This window comes from Vombatus ursinus, unplaced genomic scaffold, assembly GCF_900497805.2.
Source record: "Vombatus ursinus unplaced genomic scaffold, bare-nosed wombat genome assembly UNPS02014848.1, whole genome shotgun sequence".
Lineage (NCBI taxonomy): Eukaryota > Metazoa > Chordata > Mammalia > Diprotodontia > Vombatidae > Vombatus > Vombatus ursinus.
Genome location: NW_020954626.1, coordinates 575831 through 596423, shown reverse-complemented (window position 1 = coordinate 596423; position 20593 = coordinate 575831). Strand labels below are relative to the sequence as shown.

General features: G+C 36.5%; 1 protein-coding gene across 3 annotated transcripts in view; it reads right to left on the bottom strand.

Annotated features, from left to right (window-relative positions):
- FGF7 (fibroblast growth factor 7) overlaps positions 1 to 19440 on the bottom strand; it is an 89690-nt gene extending 70250 nt beyond the window's left edge. The window contains exons 1-2 of one of the 3 annotated variants that reach the window (XM_027840859.1): positions 19219 to 19440; positions 18058 to 18618 (exon numbers count right to left, since the gene is read on the bottom strand). In XM_027840859.1, the coding sequence (XP_027696660.1) occupies positions 18058 to 18343 (286 nt within the window). In that variant the 5' untranslated portion in view covers positions 18344 to 18618; positions 19219 to 19440. The remainder of the gene's footprint in view (positions 1 to 18057; positions 18619 to 19218) is intronic. The other 2 variants (XM_027840860.1, XM_027840858.1) reach the window with 2 other exon arrangements.
- Between the last annotated feature and the right edge of the window lie 1153 nt (positions 19441 to 20593).

Below are 20593 nucleotides of genomic sequence, written 5' to 3'. Positions count from 1 at the left end.
TACATACATACATACATACATATATACACACATATATGTATGTATTATATGTGTGTATATGTATACACACGTATACATATGTACGTATGTTCTATACATGCTTTATTGTGTTGTATATGATATATATGAATATGTTTCTTGTAGAAATAATATTTCAAAAGAAAAATTGAAAGAAATAATATTTCAAAAGAAAGATTGAAAGAAATAATATTCATGTGTGTATGGATGGATGGATGTGTATCCTAGCTACCTCTAGATGCATGGAGAATGTACAAGATTGTAATCAAATCATGGAACAAGAGAAAGAGAGCTGGATTTGGAGTCAAAGGACTTTTGTGCAAATCTTGACTATGCTAATGATAGTACACACACATACACATACACACACGTGTATTCATGTATGTGTGTCTATATATAATGTGGGTTATATATAATGTGTACATATATAATGTGTGTACATATGATTTCTTTTTTTAATATGTGTACATATGATTTCTTTTTTTTAATGCTCAAACTGACCCAAGGAAACTGGAACTAGGAATACATATCCTTCCTAGCTTAACTGTTTCTACCAAATATTTCAGAAAAGGAAACAAGTGTTATTATAAATTGAATAATCTATTTATTCATTTAAAAAAACTTTGATTGGAATAGAAATAAGTCAGGGAAAATTCATTCATTGATTCCTTTGCCCTCTTGATTAAAATATTACTTACATATGCCATTTTCCTCTCACTGTAAATGTGTTTGTGAAAGAATATATATTAAAAGCTTCAAAGACATCTTTTATGGCAAAGAAACTGAGGTTCTAAACATTTTCAGCTTGAAATTTGTAACTAATTGAAGTGCATGCTCTGTTTGGAACCTTATATGAATGATTCTTTTAACTCTCCATTTCATAAACTATGTATAGTGACAACAGGGTGGGGGGGAAGGGGAGGACAGGGAGAGGGAATGTGTCAAGAGGGTGAAAGTTACAATTAACACTAAACCAGTCAGCGATAAATTAGAATGTCTCAGACTAGGGATGGGTGTGTAGTGTGAAATGCCTTATAATAGTTGTTGCTGCTAGTTGTTGGGATGGCAAGAGAATTAACAACTGGAGTGAAGAAATATAATAAGGAGTCCTTGGTGAAAGATCCTAAAGAAAAAAATTATTAAACATCTTTTTATGATATGAAGGAAACAATTATCTTTGCTTTCAAGGATTCAAAATTATACTAATTTTACATTTATCTGCAGTTCTTTAATACCTAGAACACTTAGTGAATGTGGTTTAAAAAAAAAGGTGGGGGGATGAAAACATTCATGGAATGTATAAGGTTGACCAAAGTGGGAATAAAACAACCGCAAGAACAAGAGGAAGAAGCTAAGAATGTCTGAATCTTTATTATCCCAGTCCCCTTTTCTCTATTATAGATTAATCCTTTGCTTTACTGAAATCAAGTTCATTTCACACCAGTTCCCTCTGCACCATAGAGCTGAAAGGGACTTCTAGTCCAGCCCCTTCAAACAAGGAAACTGAGACCCATGCAAGGTAAATGCTTTGCCCAAAGTGTCATAGGTAGTGGTAAAGCTGGGATTTGAATCCAGGCCTCTTGACTCCAAATCTAATGGTCTTTCTACTACATCTCATTTCCCTCTTCTCTAATGAGAAATTTCTCTACATTCACTGTCACTTTCTTTATTTTGCTCAGGTCTCTTCTCCTTGCCAACATCATCTTCTCCTCCCGTATCCTTGATCTTATCCTGATCTGCCTCCCCAAGAGCATTGCTCTTTCCTCAAAGTCAACTTGAGTATCATCAACCCAAGAGAAAACTCTAAGGCAGCTAAGCACTTAGTAACACACTGCATAAAAACCCTTGTCTGGTGGAGTGGAATAACAAAGCTATATAAATGTTAGAATGCTACATAAATGAGAATTGTTAGTATTGAATATTGTTGTTATTCAGATTAGGATTATAAAACATAAAGCTATTAAAGATCTCCTAGTTCAACCTTTTCATTTTACTGATAAGAAAATTGGAGCCCAGAGTAAATGTAACTTGGAATAAGGTCACAAAAAGCAAAGCCAGAAAAAGAATTCAGGTCTGCTTACTTCTGGTGATTTGTTCTATCCACTACTACAATAAGTAGGTTATTCTTGCTCCACACTAGTATAGATAATTTAGTTTGCTCTGATTTAGGATGAATTAATGCTGAGTGTAGTAATTTTTTTTGCGAGGCAATTGGGGTTAATTGACTTGCCCAGAATCACACAGCTAGTAAGTGTTATGTGTAGGAGGCCAGATTTGGACTCAGGTCCTCCTAAATCCAAGGCCGGAGCTCTATCCACTGTGACACCTAGCTGCCCCAATTGTAGTAAATTTTTAAAAATACTCTAGTAACCTAAAAGAATGCAACTACCTGAATCTGCCAAGGGCATGATTTTGGTAGGTACTGGCCTGAATCTTTCTAGAGAAGTCAATAGATGACTAATATTTTAATGTTCAATTTTCAGAAAAAATAAGGAACAGGAAAGTCAGGCAATGTGTCCGGGATCCAATTTGTCCAGGACCACCCAGTGTTGTAAGAGAGCAAGAATTCCAAATATTCTACCTTAGCACTGATTAGTTATATTCTTTCTCTTTCTTTTGACCCTTTCTTAATGTCAGAATTCTTTGTTTTAAGAGGGCCCCTTCCCAAGAGGATTAGGAAATAAGTTAATGATGGACAAAAGACAGAACTAATTTACCCATCAACTATTTCTTTATCAATTTGTTCTGATAGTTTTTGTTAGAATAAATGGTCTTTTTGTTTTATTTATTTTTGTGTTCTATTTGGATTTGGGGGCCTGTTGAAAAGAGAATTGTCTGGCCTGCTTTCTAAGACAGACCAGACACACATATCTATTGAATTTTTAAATCATTTTGGTGATAATTACATGGAAATTTAATAATGGGTATGAGTACAAATGATTTTAATGCATTTGTCAGAAAGGTGTAAAAATATAACCAAACTGCAACTTGTAAAGCAAAATTAATTTAAAGTGTCTGAGCCAACCTGAGGACAAATTCATGGAAATTTGCAAAAAGGAGAGTGGCATAAAATTTTTGTTTTTTAATGATAAGATTGGAACTACTTACAAAAGAGTTATGGGAAAACATAAGTGAGAATCACCAAAGTGGAGAAGGCAAATACCCAAACCAATTAATTTTTTTATGAGTTCTTCAGATGCAATCTTTCCTACCACATGCTTCAAAGAACTTTATGGCTTTAAATACCACTGGTGTACTAACTACTATGTAGTCAGCTAGGAAGTGAAGTAGATAGAGTGGTCTCTATCCTGGAATCAGGAAGACCTAATTTCAAATCCAGTCTCACTCCCTTACTAGTTGTACGACCCTGGTCAAGTTATTTAACCTCTGTTTGCCTCAGTTTCCTCAACTCTAAAATGGGGGTAATAATAGAACCTTTTTCCTAGAGTAGTTGTGAGGATCAAATGAAATAATATTTGTAAAGTACTTAGCATAGTGTTGGCACATAGTAGCACTTAATACATCTTTGTTTCCTTTCTTCCTTCTTAGCTGTAGCTCACTTAATTATATTAGTATAACCTGCCTTTTAAAAAAAAAAAGAAGAAGAAGAAATAGGATTGGAAAGCAGTCTTCTTCCCTCTCTATTCCCACCTTCCCTATGGCATTTTTAACCATTGTACACGATTATTAGTAATACATGGAATATTTAAGGCAAAATTGAGAAGTGAGAGCATATTTTAATACATAATTATAGACATTTGGTTGAATGACCACATATTGAACTCATCGAGTCCCCATTGAATTGCCACAGAATTCTGGGTAGTGAGTGAGATGACCACCTGAACATTTCCTGAAATAACCAAACTGTATATGAGATGTTGGAGTTCTGGATGTAATCATTTAAGTTACAAGCTAATTCTATACATAAATATTGTGTAATTACACTGAACACAAGAATAGGAGGTACCACTGGCTTCAGCTTCTTAAACAGCAACCTACAGGAGTAAAGACAGCACAAGGGTAGGGTGTCCTTCATGAGTCAACAGACAAATCCTCCTTACAATTCTAGACACTGAGCCCAGGCCTGATCTTTTCAGTAGTAGCCTCTAGACCCAAAATACAACCTCACCACCTGTCCTGTGGTAGCCTAAATCCTTTAGCTCATAAAAGTTTTTCTGTCTTCCATCATCTCCTTTTAAGTCTCCCAGGGAGGAATCATGCCATAATCCAACATTAATGAATGCATTAATGATCAGGAATTTCTTGATATCAAGCTGAACAAGAACAGGATAGGCACCTAGGCAAATAGAGTGGGGTAGAACACCAAAAAACAAATGTTATCGACAGCAGAGATTTCCCCTAGTGACCATTGTTGATTCCCAAACTTGAACACATAATCGATTTGTGATTACCTTGAAGAATATGGAACCAGCACGGCTTTTCCTAGTGGGATTAATTTTTCATTGATTACAGAGAATCAACCAACCAGAACGCGTTTATTAAGTGCCTTCTAGGTGCCAAGCACTTTGTTAGGCACTGGGCATACAAAGACAAAAATAAAACAATCCTGCCTTGATTTCAGTCAAGCTTCTAATGTCATTCTATGTGAAATTTCTTTAACAAACTAGGAAAGTCCATTCTTGCCCTTGCTGTTGACTTGAAGGTTACACTCAAAGGATCATTAGTAATGATTCAACCTGAACTTGGAATAGGGGGAAGAAAGTGTATAAGCAATTTGCTTCAGGGATCAGTCCTATGTCTTATTTCTTTTTAAAACCTTTATTGAGGATGTGTAACAAAGAATTGAGAATATGCTCATTTTATTTGTTGTTGTTGAGTTGTTTCAGTCATGTCCAATTCTTCATGACCCCATTTTGGAGTTTTCTGTACAAAGTTACTAGAGTGGTTTGCCATTTTCTTCTCTCTGCTCATTTTACAGATGAGGAAACTGAGGCAAACAGGATCAAGTGACTTGCCCAGGGTCACACAGTAAGTGTCTGAAGCTGGATTTTAACTCAAGAAGATGAGTCTTCCTGACTCCAGGACCAGCGTTCTATCCACTCTACCACCTAGCTGAGTACTCATTTTATTGGAGGTGGTTGGTACTTAACATGACAGAAGAAATATATATAAGATGATGACTGAATGAATGACCCTACCAAAAAAAAAAAGGATGAAGTCATCCTAGACAATCTTCTTTTCTCTATACTCTGTTCTCTCTATCTTGGAGATTTTACCAGCTCCATAGTTCAAGTATCATCTTATGCAAATTGCTAAATAAAAATTTTATGTATATATATATGTATATATACACATACACATATATATGCATACACATAAGCATACGTATACATATATATCCTTATCTATATCTCTTATCCTATAGGCATCTTAAACACATGTCCAAACCAGACCTCATTATCTTTCCCCCCAAACCCTCCCTTCTTTCTGACTTCTCTATCTCTGTTGAGGACATCACCATCCTTCCAATGGCCCACGTTCACAATTTCAGCATCATCTGTTATTTGCCTCTCCTTCCCCTTTCATCTCTATCATATCCAAGCAGCTGCCAAGTATTGTCTGTATCCACAGCATCTTTCACATTCATCCCCTTCTTTTCATACACATGGCTGCCATCCTCATTGAAGAGACTCTCATCACATCCAGCCTGGACTATTGCAATATCCTTATAATAGGTCTCTGTCTCCAGTTTCTCCTTTCTCCAATCTAGTCTCTAGAATAGATAGTATTAAAATGGAATCTATTTTCTATAGGGTTTTTGGTCATTGAATAAAGTATAATTTATCTCCCAAAGTAATACTCCTAAAACACAGGTATCTGTGTGTGACTGCCCTTGTCCAGAAATTCTAATGGCTTCTCCAGACCTACTCTATTTTAGCCTTTAGGCCAAAATTTGAAACCACTTTATTTGACATTTAAAGTTCTTCCCAATATTGTTCCAGACTACCTCTCTTAGATTATTATGCAGTATTCTCCTTTACTCTCCCCATGTTCCAGCAAAATTGGCCTACATAACATTTCCTGTACAAAATATTACATTTCTCATCTCCATGCCTTTGTACAAGCTAGAAGTGCACTGTCTCCTCCCTTCCAGATAGATTCTCCACTGCCACATAAGACTCAGATCAAATGTCACCTCTTTCACAGGACCTATCCTAATCTATTCCAGTTAGGTGCTAGTGCCCTTTACCCTGTGAATTACTTTATATAGTATAAATTTTGTATTTACTCATCTATATTTATGTTGTTTTCCCCCAAAAGACTGTAAAATCTTTGAGGGCAACAACTGTTTGAAATAGTACCTAGCACTAAAGTCTTATTGAATGAATGGGTGAAGGGGATACACATAGAAGCAAACAATGATCCCAACAGAAGATACCATAATATTGACTTGGCACAAGAACAGAACAGAAAAAACCTGTTGTCTATAGTTGATCACAAACTGAATGTAAGTCATTAAGGCAGCACCCTGATGGAAGAAAAAGCCAACATGACTATATATCAAGGATGATGAGAACTAGAAGTTTAAAAACAGTCCTTCCTTCATGGTAGTCAAGCTCTTATTGTGTCCAGTGTAGTGAAGAAAATTGAGAAGATTAAGAGAAGTAATGAAAATTATTAAAGATATGGAACATCTGCGTCTATAGACAACTGTCTGCCCTAAATCAGTTAAAAATTCACTTTTCTAGAAGCAAAGGCTCAAATCAGATTGACGTCTCAAGATCCTTTTTAGTTCTCCAGTGGCTAGATGGCACAGTGTTGGCATTGGGGAGTCAGAAGACCCGAATTCAAATTTGACCTCTGGCACTTCCTAGCTGTGTTATCCTGGGCAACTTAACTTCTCTCTTCATTTAACTTCTCCCAGCTTCAGTTTCTTCATATGTAAAATGGGGATAATAATAGTGCCTACCTCTCAGGGCTGCTGTGGGGAATCAAATGAAATAAGTAAAGCTCTTTTCATTCCTTAAGGCATTATATAAATATGAGCTACAATGATGATGATGGTGATGATGATGGTGATGACTACATGAATTTATATAAATCCTTGAAGCTGTTTGTATTTTTAGTCTCTGTAGCCTTTTAGGTCAAAAATGTCCAAAGGTTTATTATCACCAGAAAGCAAAATTCCTATTTTTTCCCCCTATCCTATACCTTTTAGTTTCAAAGATTCCCTTCCTTTCCAGTGTTCTGGGTATGGGCATACTGTTAAATGTTTGTCCTATTTGTGCCTGAAGAGATTTTGCAATCATATTCCTCTTTACAGATTGGGGAGTACTAACCTTTAGCTGCCGCTTTTTAGATCTTCTCATAACTGTATTATTTCTAACTCAAGGCATAATGATAATTCTATTTCAGTGTAATTTATTTCCTTTGTAATCCCGCGTGTTTTATTTTGTTCATTTAAAAACATCTGTCTGAGGAGAGGTCCGTAGGTTTCACCACGCTGCCAAAGGGATCCATAATACCAAAAAAAAAAAATTTTAAAGGCTTAATTTAGTAGAAGATAAATAATGAAAAAAAGATAATGGTGATTTGTAGAGTCATAGTACAGCTTATTCAGTATGAAATCCTGACTATCTACCTCTAATAAAAACTTCAGGCAATTCTCACCTCCCTGTCCTTCCTCCCTCCCTCCCTCCCTCTCTCTCTCTCTCTCTCTCTCTCTCTCTCTCTCTCTCTCTCTCTCTTTCTCTCTCTCTTTCTCTTGCTCTATCCATCTCCTTCTGTCTCTCTGGCTCTGTCTCTCTTTCTCCCTCTCTCTTTCTCATAATTAAAGAAGAATAGTGCAAGAATATTGCACTTATCACTTGGGAAGGAAATTTTGGGTTGCTATTATTATCATTTACCAACTTTCTATAGGGTTTTTGGTCATTGAATAAAGTATGATTTCTTTATTAATGTGAATGAAACAACCACAACTTTTTTTTTTTTTTTAGGCAATTGGGGTTAAGTGACTTGCCCAGGGTCACACAGCTAGTAAGTGTCAAGTGTTTGGTCTGAGGCTGGATTTGAACTCAGGTACTCCTGACTTCAGGGCCGGTGCTCTATCCACTGAGCCACCTAGCGGCCCCAAATGTATCGAAGTGAATGTAATTCCTTTTTTTTTTTGTACATTTTTTTTTTTTTAGTGAGGCAATCGGGGTTAAGTGACTTGCCCAAGGTCACACAGCTAGTACATGTCAAGTGTTTGTTCTGAGGCCAAATTTGAACTCAGGTACTCCTGACTTCAGGGCCAGTGCTCTATCCACTGCGCCACCTGGCTGCCCCTTCACAACTTTTTATAGATACTAATTCTTAGAAAAGAGAAAGGGTTTTCCCCCAGTCATTCTGTATTATTTGGACTAAAACTTTTCTCATTGTTTATTATTGCTTGTCTACATGGCAACAAGGTAAAATGAAGATAGAAATAGTTTTGTTCATCAAATAATAGCCATAGGGGATCATCACAGCTATGTCCTATTGAGAATTTATGAAACTACCCTTTAGCCTCCTTGGGTCCCTGGATTTCTAGGGATAACTTGGGTGAAATGCCACTCCTACTATCTATCAACTTGTGTTACCTCCTAATGGAAATCGGGATTCCCTATAACCAACTTAAGCACTTTAGCACAAGTATTTAGTCAAGAATCACTTCTACAACATTGACTCAGACCAGTTCTTAGGCAATAGTTGAACCAAACCCCTAACTGAATGGAAATTTTTCATATTCTTGGCTTATACAATAGCTAAAATTTGGGGGAAAGCTATTGGGTAAGGTTGTGTACAAATTGGTCCTAACTCATTTCTTCAACATTAGTTACTGATCCTATGAACAGATAAAATGGAAATGTGATATCTTTGATTAAAACGTGGTAAATATGCTTATAAAATCTGTGAAATATTATTTCTTTCAATTTCCATCAGCCTTAAAAGATAAATGAGTTTTCAGAATAATCCTGAATAGTAAGCAAAAGTTACTAAAAGCTCAATGCTTTTAGTATTAGTCAATGGATTTGACTAATAGAAATGTACCTCCTGTCCAAGAAACAACTATATGTCAACTGCCCTAATCCCCTCTGAGCTTTGTCCTATAGTCTTAAACTATATTTAATATTCCTGGAGTTCATGTTTTGTTTTAATTACCTGATCTTCTCCCACTGCCACAGTGTCCAACAAGAAAATTTTGACTCTGTCCCTTTTCCTTATGCCTAGCAAGAATAGGTTCTGGTACTGATGTTTTGTGATATTCCATTATCTTTTGACCTTGACACTACTTATTATATAAAGCTATGGTCACTATAGATTTTAAAATCTATTTACCCCTTTCCCTTTTCCTGAAGAAAGGTCCTAGTACTGATGTTCTGTGAGATTCCAACATATTTAAGCCCTTTCAGTACTTGCTATATAAAGGCATGATCATTATAAATTCAAAAATCTATTTGTTGTTTGGTCTACACCTCTGTTTCTATGACTTTCTACGTCTTCTGTTTCTCTTTCTGTCTCTGACTCTCTATATCTTCCTCTGTCTCTCACTATCTCTGTCTCTTATTGTGTCTTGTCTTTTTCTCTCTCCTCTCCTTTCCTCCTTCTCCTCCTTCTCTCCCCTCTTCTCTCGTTCTTCTTCCCTCTCTCTTCCTCACCCCTCCCTCATACACAATTAAATTCCTTTGATTTTAAAAGGTTTCAAAGTACCCTAGACTCTTCCCTTTAAAGTGATTACATTGATTTCTCCACAGAGAAACTAACCTGAATACAGAAGAATCACTATACTTTGGCTACAACTAGCTCCTACTCATCATTTTTCAACCATGGCCTTTATGAAGATGGTACCACTGACTAAACATGGTAATGATATACCAAGGCATCAGTGTTGAATTGGTTTTCATCTCTCCTCACTCCTTATATGATTGATGTGGATCTACACATTATTGAAAGAATACTAACAACGATCAGTTTCCCCCCCAAAAAAAGGAACCCCACTTTTAACACATTAGGGACCCAATGTATTCCTTCCTTAATTATCCCTTTCAGAATCCTTGTCTTCCATCACCACGAGTCATCTCACATGCCATCTCCTCCACTGAACTTCTCTTGATCCTCCCTACCCCCAGAAGAAAGTGATCAATCTCTCCCTCCTCAAATTATTCCCCCAGCATTTTGCTTAGATTTCTTTTGCCCTCATTACTCTCCTTGTTAATGTACTTATCTGTTTATGGGTCGTATCCCAACAAGCAGAAGGTAAGTGCTTTGAGGGCAGAAACTTGTTTTAAATTTTATATCCACAACACCAAGCACAGTTTATTGCACATAGTAGGAGTTTCATAAATGTTTGAATTGAACTGAATGTTTCTACAACATCTGCTCTCACACAGTAAGAAAATCAAGATGAGACTTGCTTTACTACTGAATTGGCATGCCTTGAAAGAAATCTCCAAAGCCAATAGGATCATAGGATTTAGAGTTTCAAGAAACCTTAGAGATCATATAATCCAACCCCCTCATTTCATGAATTATGAAACTGAGATCTGGGTCAAAACAGAGTTAAATAATAAAAGATATTTGTGGTGGCTAGTTTACATAGCTTCCAAGTCCTTATGAAATATAGAAGATGCTTATTTTCCAATATCACTGGTTTATAGGAAAATTGAATATACCACAGGGGAAATAGAAGTTTGCAGGGAAGGACCCTTGATTTAGCTAGAGCTGCGGACTGTGTTGGAAACAAATAGCTCGCGTAATCAAAGGTCCTGCCTTTTCTTCCTGCCCATTGTTTTTCCACTTTGGGAAACAAGAAAGTGGGTTTGGGGAGCTCTCCTGAAAAAAATCTTGGGAATCCAAACCCACCCCCCCAGTACTGTACTAGGGGTACTTTTTACCTAATTCATTGAAATTGCTTTGCTAGCATAGAGCTAAAAGAATTAGGAACCAGCCTTTGCAACAAAACGAAACAAAAAAGTGATGGACATTATGGTCATTTTTCTGCATCATTCCAACCTTGTATACAAACTGTGTCTCTAATTTAATGCTCTTTTCATTATCCTCGGGACTGTCTTAATTTTTTTGTGCATTGTGGATGCTTTTGGCAGTTTGGTGAAGCTTGATACTACTGCAGTTTGTTACCTACATCTATAATTGAAGGAAATGTTCAATTTCAGCTAGATGTTAGTAAAAATAAAAATGTAATTTTTCCCCCATTAAAATTTATGGATACTCTGGAATCTATACAAGGACTCCTGCTTAAGAGCCCCTCTTCTAGACTAATGGTTCCCATCCTTTCTGTTGTCATCTGAGCAGGAATTTCTTCCCCTTAGATTGCTGCCCGTGAACCTCAGGGAAGAACAGAGGTTCATAGGTGAGTCAGGGCACCAGGGATCTCAGTCTTCATGGTTAAGATTCACAGTTCTTTCAATTATCACTACCTTCCCCATGAATAATATAGAAAGCATGAGAAGGAACTGACTTTCTAGGTTAATGGGGCCTGGACAGCTCAGGCAAAGATCCGCAAAGATAGAGGTGGATAAGCTAATGGAGACAAAAAAGAAAAAGAAAATATGGGGGAAATAGGATACAGGAAGTCTGTAAAATGAAAAATAGTAAAATGATATTGGAAAACTAGAAACTCTCCCAGATCCACCACAGGTCATGATGTCTTTCTATTTGACCGACTTTGGGGACATTGCAATGTCGAGTTTGAGCTACTTCCCCCTCCCATATTTCCTCACATTCAAGAGGGATATTTATATGTTGTCTCCTTCCTTAGAATATGCTCTTTGAGACAAAAGACTGTGTTTATACTTTTTTTTTATATCCCTTGTTCTTAGCACATTGCCAGGCACATAGGAACCATTTAATAAATGCTTTGTTGACTGGCTGACTACTAAGTAACTACCTTAGCAAGAGTGGCTACAGAGGACCACCAGGTTAGAATCATCTACCTTCTGAATCAATTCCAGTGACTCAGATTCAAAAGGTATGTCCTAGTGGCCTCCCTTTAAAAATTATTATTATTACTTTTGCCTTTTCAAAAAAATCTGTTATAACTTTTCTTTCCTTTCACAGTAAATCACTTGCTAGGAATAGGTTGGAAAGTAAGAAGGCTTACAACTTTCATGTATAAGAATTGAAAATGATATTTACTGGTCTCTAGCAGAGGTTACTCTTGAGCAGGATCCTACCCAAAGAATTGTTGACTAATTGAGTTCCTCGGGTTCTCCCTGCCAAGTCCTATCCAACAACACCATTGTGTTCCACACCCCACCCCCGTCCAGTTGTTAGGCCACATCCCATCACAGTGGAACTGTCCAAGACTATTGCCAAATTGCTGGCTGCTCCTCAGAAGGCCCATCCCTTCTCTCACTACAGAAATGATGGTGCTCAATTATTACTAAGTGAGGGATACTTCCTCTCAGAGCTGTGGTGTGTGGCAATTGAACATTTCTGCTATTTTAAAGGAGCCAGCAATATTGACCATTGGGGAGGAGGAGCAGACTCCCTTGTAATTGGATGCTGAAAGCAAGAAAATGATCTGGAATCATCTGGACTGTCCGTCTCATTTGTCTCTCAAAGCTGCTGTGAGCTTCCCAATGTGTTGCTTCTGCTGGCTTTCACTTGGCACCTCAATTCCCCTACTGAAATAGCAGTGTTATTTCTGTCAGGTGCAGAGTGATCTCCTCTGGCTGCTGGTGGCTAGCCCTGCTTGTAGTTCCCTCTACCCCTCCCTCAGCCCTATCTCCCAGGAAAAGATCTCAGACACGAGCAACAGAAGACCAGCTGTAAACAGGTTCTTTGCTATGGCTATTAATATTTATCCTGCTTCAGGTTCTTTAGTTTGGGGCAGGAGTTTTAAAGACCCATTTTGCTCTTATTACTCCATTTCACATAGTTAATGTTCTATTTTTCTATAGCCAGCATAACAATTAAGACTGGAGTAGCCAGAGAGGATGTGATGAGGGACTTCCTAGCCCATGATATAAGTAAGAGGCAACCCTTTTTCTGCATCTACTTCCCTGAGACTGCCTCTCTAGCATCTTTCCTGCCTGGCAGTGGCAGGCTGACCACCTTCTCCTCAGCCCTTAGGAAGTCCTATGTTCAAATAAATAAATAATATGTTCTGGTTGTAATTCTATTTTTTTTTAATTTCTTTTCACTTGCATGGTACCCTCTCCCTCACTTATCTATTCTGCGTCCAAGATTCTGAATTTAAATAAAATATTTAAGAAGTTGATCTCTACTTAAAACCCAATACAGCCACAGGTAGGGAAGAATCTGAAGTCACATCATGGGATCCTAAGTATAGAGCTATTAGGGACCTCAGAAACCATCTACAATCTAGAACAAGCCCCTCATTTTGCAGATGATTGTTGAAGCCCAAGCAGATTGAGTGACTAGCTCAAAGTCTCTCTGGTGGGAAGCAGCAGGGATGGGGATAAAACCCAGCTCCTCCAACCTCAAATCCAACACTCTTTCCACTGTCCCATGTTGTTGTTGTTGTTCATCATTGTTTCAGCCACGTTCAATTCTTCGTGACCAAATTTTGGGGTTTTCTTGGCCAGAGACAGTAGAGTGGTTTGCCATTTGCTTCTGCCTTCTAAAAAGGACATGAACAACCCAAGGCAGCTCAGTTTCAATTCTTTATAAAATCTGAAACACACTGGCTTTGATGTCAGGAAGACTTGGGTTCACCTTTGATACATACTGGCTGTGTAATCTTGGGCAAATCACATAACTATTAACTGCTCCCAGGCAGCTCTCTAACCCTGGAAATTGCAGGATAGTTGTGGATCTGCATCAGAAGAGGCAAAATCTGGAGGGCTTCTCCACACTAGTGATAATACAAGTCCAGACCCTACTCCATTTCCCCTGAACACACACACACACACACAAATACATGAATATGACAGACAGTATCAATCCCAAAACCTCTTCTGGGGATATCCTAGTCATGATCCTGACTTCCTGTAATAATAATTCTCCTATACTGGAGTGTACTAGCACCAATCCTTAGTTTCCCAATCCCTCATAAACCTGATTTCTATGCATTAGCTTCTATGTCGCCTCGACTAGTAAAGTAATCACTTAATCAAAACCCTAGTCACACCCATCAGCATCATCTGCCCTTTCAGTTCAGGTATATGATGGTGGTAGAGAGAAGACTCTTTTAATAACTGAGAGAGTAATAATTCTGTTTCACTAAGTTGGTAATTTTGTTGGCAACCAGAATTTCATGAGAAATTTAACTACCTCAGATAGGCAGGTTGATAGAATGTATAATGATGTTCAAGGAAGAAGGTATCTGAACTCATTAGTACATTAGTCCATTTTAGAGGTTACAGATAAAGTCACTAACACTAATATTTGACACTATTCTGGTCCATTCCCTCTGTTGATTATCTCCAATTTATCCTGCACATCTTATTTGTATTTAATTGTTTGTATGTTGTCTGCCCCAATAGACTGGAAGTTCCTCAAGGGCAGGAACTGTTTTTACCTTTCTTTCTATCCCATGCACTTAACACAGTGCCTGGCACATAGTAGGTGCTTAATAAATGCTTATTGATTGTCTGATTGACACTGCTATTAACTCTGTTTTTCAACTTGCTTGACTTCCTAGTTTCCTTTCAACCTCCTGTTGATAAAAGGGGAACAACAGATGTGGATAGTAATCGTCATTAAATTGTTATCTCCACATTTTCTGTATTTCTTTAGAGTGTTCTGACAGCAAAGCAGTTTGAAGATATGTTCCCCATTTTGTATCTAGTCATTGCATAAAGGAAAGGTACTCCAACTTCAAAGCTATCAATCTGTACCTTTTGTGTTCAGAAAACAGTAAAGATGCAAGTAAATCCTTCCATCTCTCACGTGGTAGCTAATGGTTGTCAAGATCCTTATCTAAGCCCAGAATTTCCTAACAATCATTTTCTATCTCTTCTAATTCAAGTAGAATGCTTCTTTCTACCCAACACCAATTTCCTGTAGCAGCAATGTATTTTAACTTCTTGTGATTATAGGGAAGCCCAGAGACTACATTCCAAGATACTGTGGGGCACCTCCATAGTACTGTAGATAAAGCACTGGACCTGGAATCAAGGCGCCCTGAGTTCAAATCTAGCTTCAGATAGTGTGACCCTAGGAAAGTCACTTAACCTCTGTTTACCTCAGTTTCCTCATCTGCAAAATGGAAGTAATAGCACCTACCTCCCAAGGTGTGAACTTAAGAGATAATATTTCTGAAGTGTTTGCAAGCTTTAAAGTCCTATACAAATTCTAGCTATTATTATTACTAAAGAAAGAAGCCTAAGGTGTGAAAATGACAGTATTTCTTAGGTTATGATAATTGTTTTAAAAAAAAATTGATGAAAGCTGAAAGCAAGGATTTTGCCAGAAGTTTCTGACATGATCTGTACCCTTTTCTGGAAGGTTTACCTTCTGAAGAAAGGTTTTCACTCTCTACATAAGAAATAGCTTATAAGATCAAGATAAATCTTAATATCAAAATTTATCTAAGGTATATTATGCCATTTCACAATAAAGGTCTCATTCTAATTTAGGCTAAAATAGATTTGTCTTTCTTTTTTTATACTATAAAAATAACATTTTAAAGGAAAAATGGTCTAACAAACTGGTATTAATTTTTTGAGTATTCAAAGTTCATCAAAACTGTGTTGGGTCCAAATCACAGAGTTTGTCTCAGGTATGATACATTTGGGCTTAGAGTTTTAAGAAAATCCGAGTGGATCCAAACTTTCAGTTTGTTCCAAATACAATACAATTGCATTCTGAATTGAATGATGGATAATGCAACTAGATTAGCAAAGTGCCATTTTTGAAAAATGCACACTATTCATTTTACACTGAACTTTATACTTCCTTTTCCCATCTCTTCTCCATTCTTCTTATTTACCAATAAAAATATTTTAATGTTATTCAGAATCATAATGAAGTAGAGAACATGGGGGTACTTATTACATGACCCTTAAGGTCCCTTCCACATCAATTAAATCCCTCTCAGTGTCACATTAAATTAGTTTTGACAGCTTAACTTGTCATCAAAGATCTTAAACTCTGGAAGAGATCTTAGATATCATCTAATCTAACCCCTTCAGTTAACAAATGAGGAAACTGAGACCCAGAGAAACTACCTAATTTGTCTAAGATCACATAGATAGCTAATAAGGGAGAAAAAATTAGAACACTTGCCATCTTGTCCACTTCTCATTATATTCACGTTCAATTTTTCAGTCAATGTGCGTGATAAGTATTTAATAGGTATTTTTTTTAAAAATGTACATACATGTGTAGATAAACAAATTTGGGTGCAAATTTTAACAATATCAGAATTCACGTGTATGTAATGGCCTGAGTATAAACCAGCACAATTTATATATGTTAAGATATTATGTGTGAGTGAATACTCAGTTATCTCAGTTGTAAAATGAAAAGTTTGTCAAATGAGGCGAGGTGTAGGCATACACATACCCCTATGTGGAGTTAGATATATCCATGCATGCACATATAGATAGATTTTTAATAGAATTTAAGATCTGAAAGGAGCCTTCAGGATAAACTAGTAAAAAAAAAGTCTCATTTTACAAATATGGAAACTGAATCCCAGAAAGTAAGTATTGCACAAGCTAGTTAATGACAGAAATGGAAGTATAACCCAGGTTTCCCAAAAGCCAGTGTGCTCTCTCCCACCCTGTACTTAGTTAAATGACATTTAAATGACATTTCAGTAGCCTCTAGATAATTGCAGTAGATTCTCTGGTTTTTCTCATGAGTGGAAATCCACAAAAAAAAAAATTCCCAGAATGAATTTTGAATTAATCAAGATTTATTACCACTAGGGGCTTCTTCAGGGACTAAAATAATACAATTAGTGAAATCAGAGGAGATGATGATTAAATCCTGAATGACAACAGAGAAACCATTAAAGTGACCCTATAGTAAATATAAAACATTACATAACTGTACTTTATTTGGTGGAATAGCATAATAAAAAGCATATTTTATCATTATTTTGATGTGATCATTTTCAGTGGAACTTAGTACACACAGTGCCAAGATGAAATACGATTGCAGCATCTGTTTTTTAATGCTGCAAACAAATAAAATCTAGTTTTTCTTAGTAATTTTATCCCCTAATTGTTTTTCTCCCAAAGCATTTTATATATTATTTGAGGGAAGTAGTACTTTCACTCTTATGAAAAAGTAAGATCTTTTCTATCATTAAGTGAATTAATATAATCAGCAATAGAATTTCAAAATAGAAAAAAGATTTTGTAATTTGACTCTTTAAATGGAAAATGGGGTAGGGGATGGAAGACCTTTCAATCATAAGCATTAACACCTCTTCAACTTGAGGTATCTTTTTCTTGAAATGTTTTGCATTCATATATGCATAGAATGAAATAGAACTCATGCAAAGGAAACCTCAAATGAACAAAATGTAGAGAAGAATCAGCCTGTGTGGTTTTTGGCCAATAGACAGCAACCTAATACATATCGATAACAATATGAATTGATGAAAAAAAAACAGATTTTTTTTTATTACATAACTGTAAACTGTTGCTGTTGAGACTATAGCCTAAGTACTCAGAATCATAAAATAAATTGTTTAAAAACTGAAATAATAGTAAGTTTTTTTCAGTCATCATTTAATGAGCACTTCATACTATACTAGACTTCTATTAAGTAAACTAGAAAATATTAAATCATTTCTGTGTGAATGGTTCCACTTACATTTTGTTTGACTTTCACGAGCACTTTGAGAATAAGACATGTAGTTTTATGTTTTGAAGTTGGCTCAGTTTACCAGCTAGGATGATTACACCAGTAGATCTAAACTGCACCAAGGAGATATTTACATTGACACAATCCAAACACCCTGGTATTAAATCATTGAGAAAAGCTTGTTCAGATTAATGTGGGAGAAGGAAAAAAAAGAAAATTGAGGATTCATCTGAGTTACTGAAAATTTACCTCTTCCCATATTTTCAAGGCTTATAAACAATAGGTTTAAAAAAAAAGAGGCATACTTACTATAATTAGTTTGTTTGTCTTGTGTCCCTTTTACTTTTCCTCGTTTATCAATCCTCAGATACCACTGTGTTCGACAGAAAAGTCTTCTCACTCTTACATCCCCTCCTTCCATGTAATCATAGCTTCTAGTATGTCTCTCAGGGCTGGAGCAGTTCACATTTGTAGCCATTTGCTCCGGAGTCATGTCATTGCAAGCGAAAGCTATGGTGCCCACTAGACAGATAATGTGAAAGCATGATGTGTAGAGCAGAGTTGGCAGGATCCATGTCAGTATCCATTTGTGCATTATAGTGCAGTGCCCTGGGTGTTCAGGAATACCATAATGAAAATTCAATCTCAAGTTGGACCGTTGCTCTTAGGTCATTGACCTCCTTCTACCTTGGCAGTGAATGGTGGATCTACTTAATTAAGATTGGTGGTTCTTTCCAAATGAGGATCCTTATCCTTTTAGTCACTGATATCAGGAGGATGGCTCCTTTAGTACCTTTCAGTTGAGATATCCTTCAAAAAACAGGTTGTAATAAGCTCAGTTGTCTGGACCTGCTTTGCTACTTGAATACCCTGTTTGTATTGAAAGCAGTAAAAAAGGAAGGGGAGGAAGGAGTGAAAAGTTGCATATATAAATCTCAGTAGACGATTTTGTTTATTAGTTGGTATGGTTTAACTTATAAAGATTGAATCACACAAACGGTATTTCCAAAGAGGACGTCAATCTCTTAAATTGACTGTCTATACATCTTATGTTAGTATGCATATACACACATAGATACATCCCTTGTTAATACTATGCATTTCCATTTGCTATTTTCTAATAGCATTTACATTTAAGGCTATCCTTTAAATAAACTTCTCAACTTATTCTGAGCTAAGTACAAATGCTTCTACATTTCTTTATTTCATGCTTTCACTTTTGTGGTTAACCAATTATTTTCTACAGAACTGCCCACATTTGTCTGGTTTAAATGTCAGGACAGCTCTGGAGAGCTTCAACCTTATCTTTACATAAGCTATATGGAGGGTAATTGCTATAGATCTTAACAGCATGCCTAGAAAATCTGTTAACTCTACTTCTCCCCTCTAACTCTGAACAAAAAGAGAAAAAGACATTAACTATTAGAAAACCTTAAACATTATTTTAAAGGACAAATAACAATAACTTACTTGTTTCTCTTGATAACAGCTGGATATATAAGTATTCCATTTCTGTTGTCTGCCTTTTGCAACATGAGACTCTCTACTGTAGCTAAAAACTATTTCTCAGCTGAGAGACTCCAGCAGAATCATAATTGTTTCCATAAATCAACACGCAAGAGGATTTTCTCTGTGTGTGCGTGCGCGCGTGTGTGTGTGTGCGTGCTCGTGTGTGTGTGTGTGTGTGTGTGTGTGTGTGTGTAGAGGCTGTTATTCAGTGCTTTTCGATAAATACCTTTGCTGACCTCATTGGAAGCAATTAAAACTTAACCAGTGAGCTGTTAGTTGAATGCACCAGCAAGAATAAAAGGAGTCTTGTGTGGTGTCCAACGGTCATCAGAGGGAGCTATGAACATAGTTTATACTGAAATCTCAAAAGTTGGTACTTACTTTCTAGAAACAAATTGCTCCAATTCTTATGAAAAGGATGAGGCAGAGAAAAAGGAAAAACAAAGAGGATCTCTCTTTACAGCAATTCAACATGTGTTTTATGTTCTCAGGCTAAAAATGTTCTTTTTCTCATACATATAGGGGTTGTTTTATTTGTTAGCTGATCTTCCCACAGTTTCATATGTACATGTTGTACTTCTGCCCCTGGGCTGTCAGACTTAAATTATTGGGTTATATTAGCTCATTTAGAAGGGCTATATCATTTGCTTTACATATGACATAAGCATGTATTATTCTCATGTGAAGGCTATTAGTCATTTTATATGAGGCAATTCTGATAGATTAATTTTTACATTTGGAATGGATGAACTGGATGTGAGAAGACTTGGGATATATAGTCCCAAGTCTATCTCTGACTGACTTTATGAGCTTGGGAAAGACAGCCTTTCTGGGATTCAGTTTTCTCAACTGTAAAATAAGGGAATTGGATTAGATTATCTCCCAAAGGTCTCTTCCAGCTCCAAAATTTGATAACTGTATGACATAATTCATTTTAGTACAGGCAAGAGAAAACATAGCTGGCTTTAAAAATTCTTCTTGGAAAATAATAATATGTTGTACAGATTAGATACTCATATGAAGTCATCCACCTATAAAAAAAAGTAGCACAGTACATTAATGGTAGCATGTAAAAATGCAAGGGTTATAAACATGTGATTGACAGAAAAATAAATTCTACTTCCTAGCATGAGTCATTTCCTCCTTTGACTTCCTGGGCCAAGTTATATATTGAGATACACAAATATTTCATTAGCCTTCTCCTTCAAGGTACTATAATTGTCACTCTGAGTCAATATGTTGATGAATTAAAATTCCCTTCCCTAAGTTAACATGCTCCCCTCCCAATAAGCTCTCTTGCGTTTGAAATGCACCACATCACCACCAGGTGGTGCAT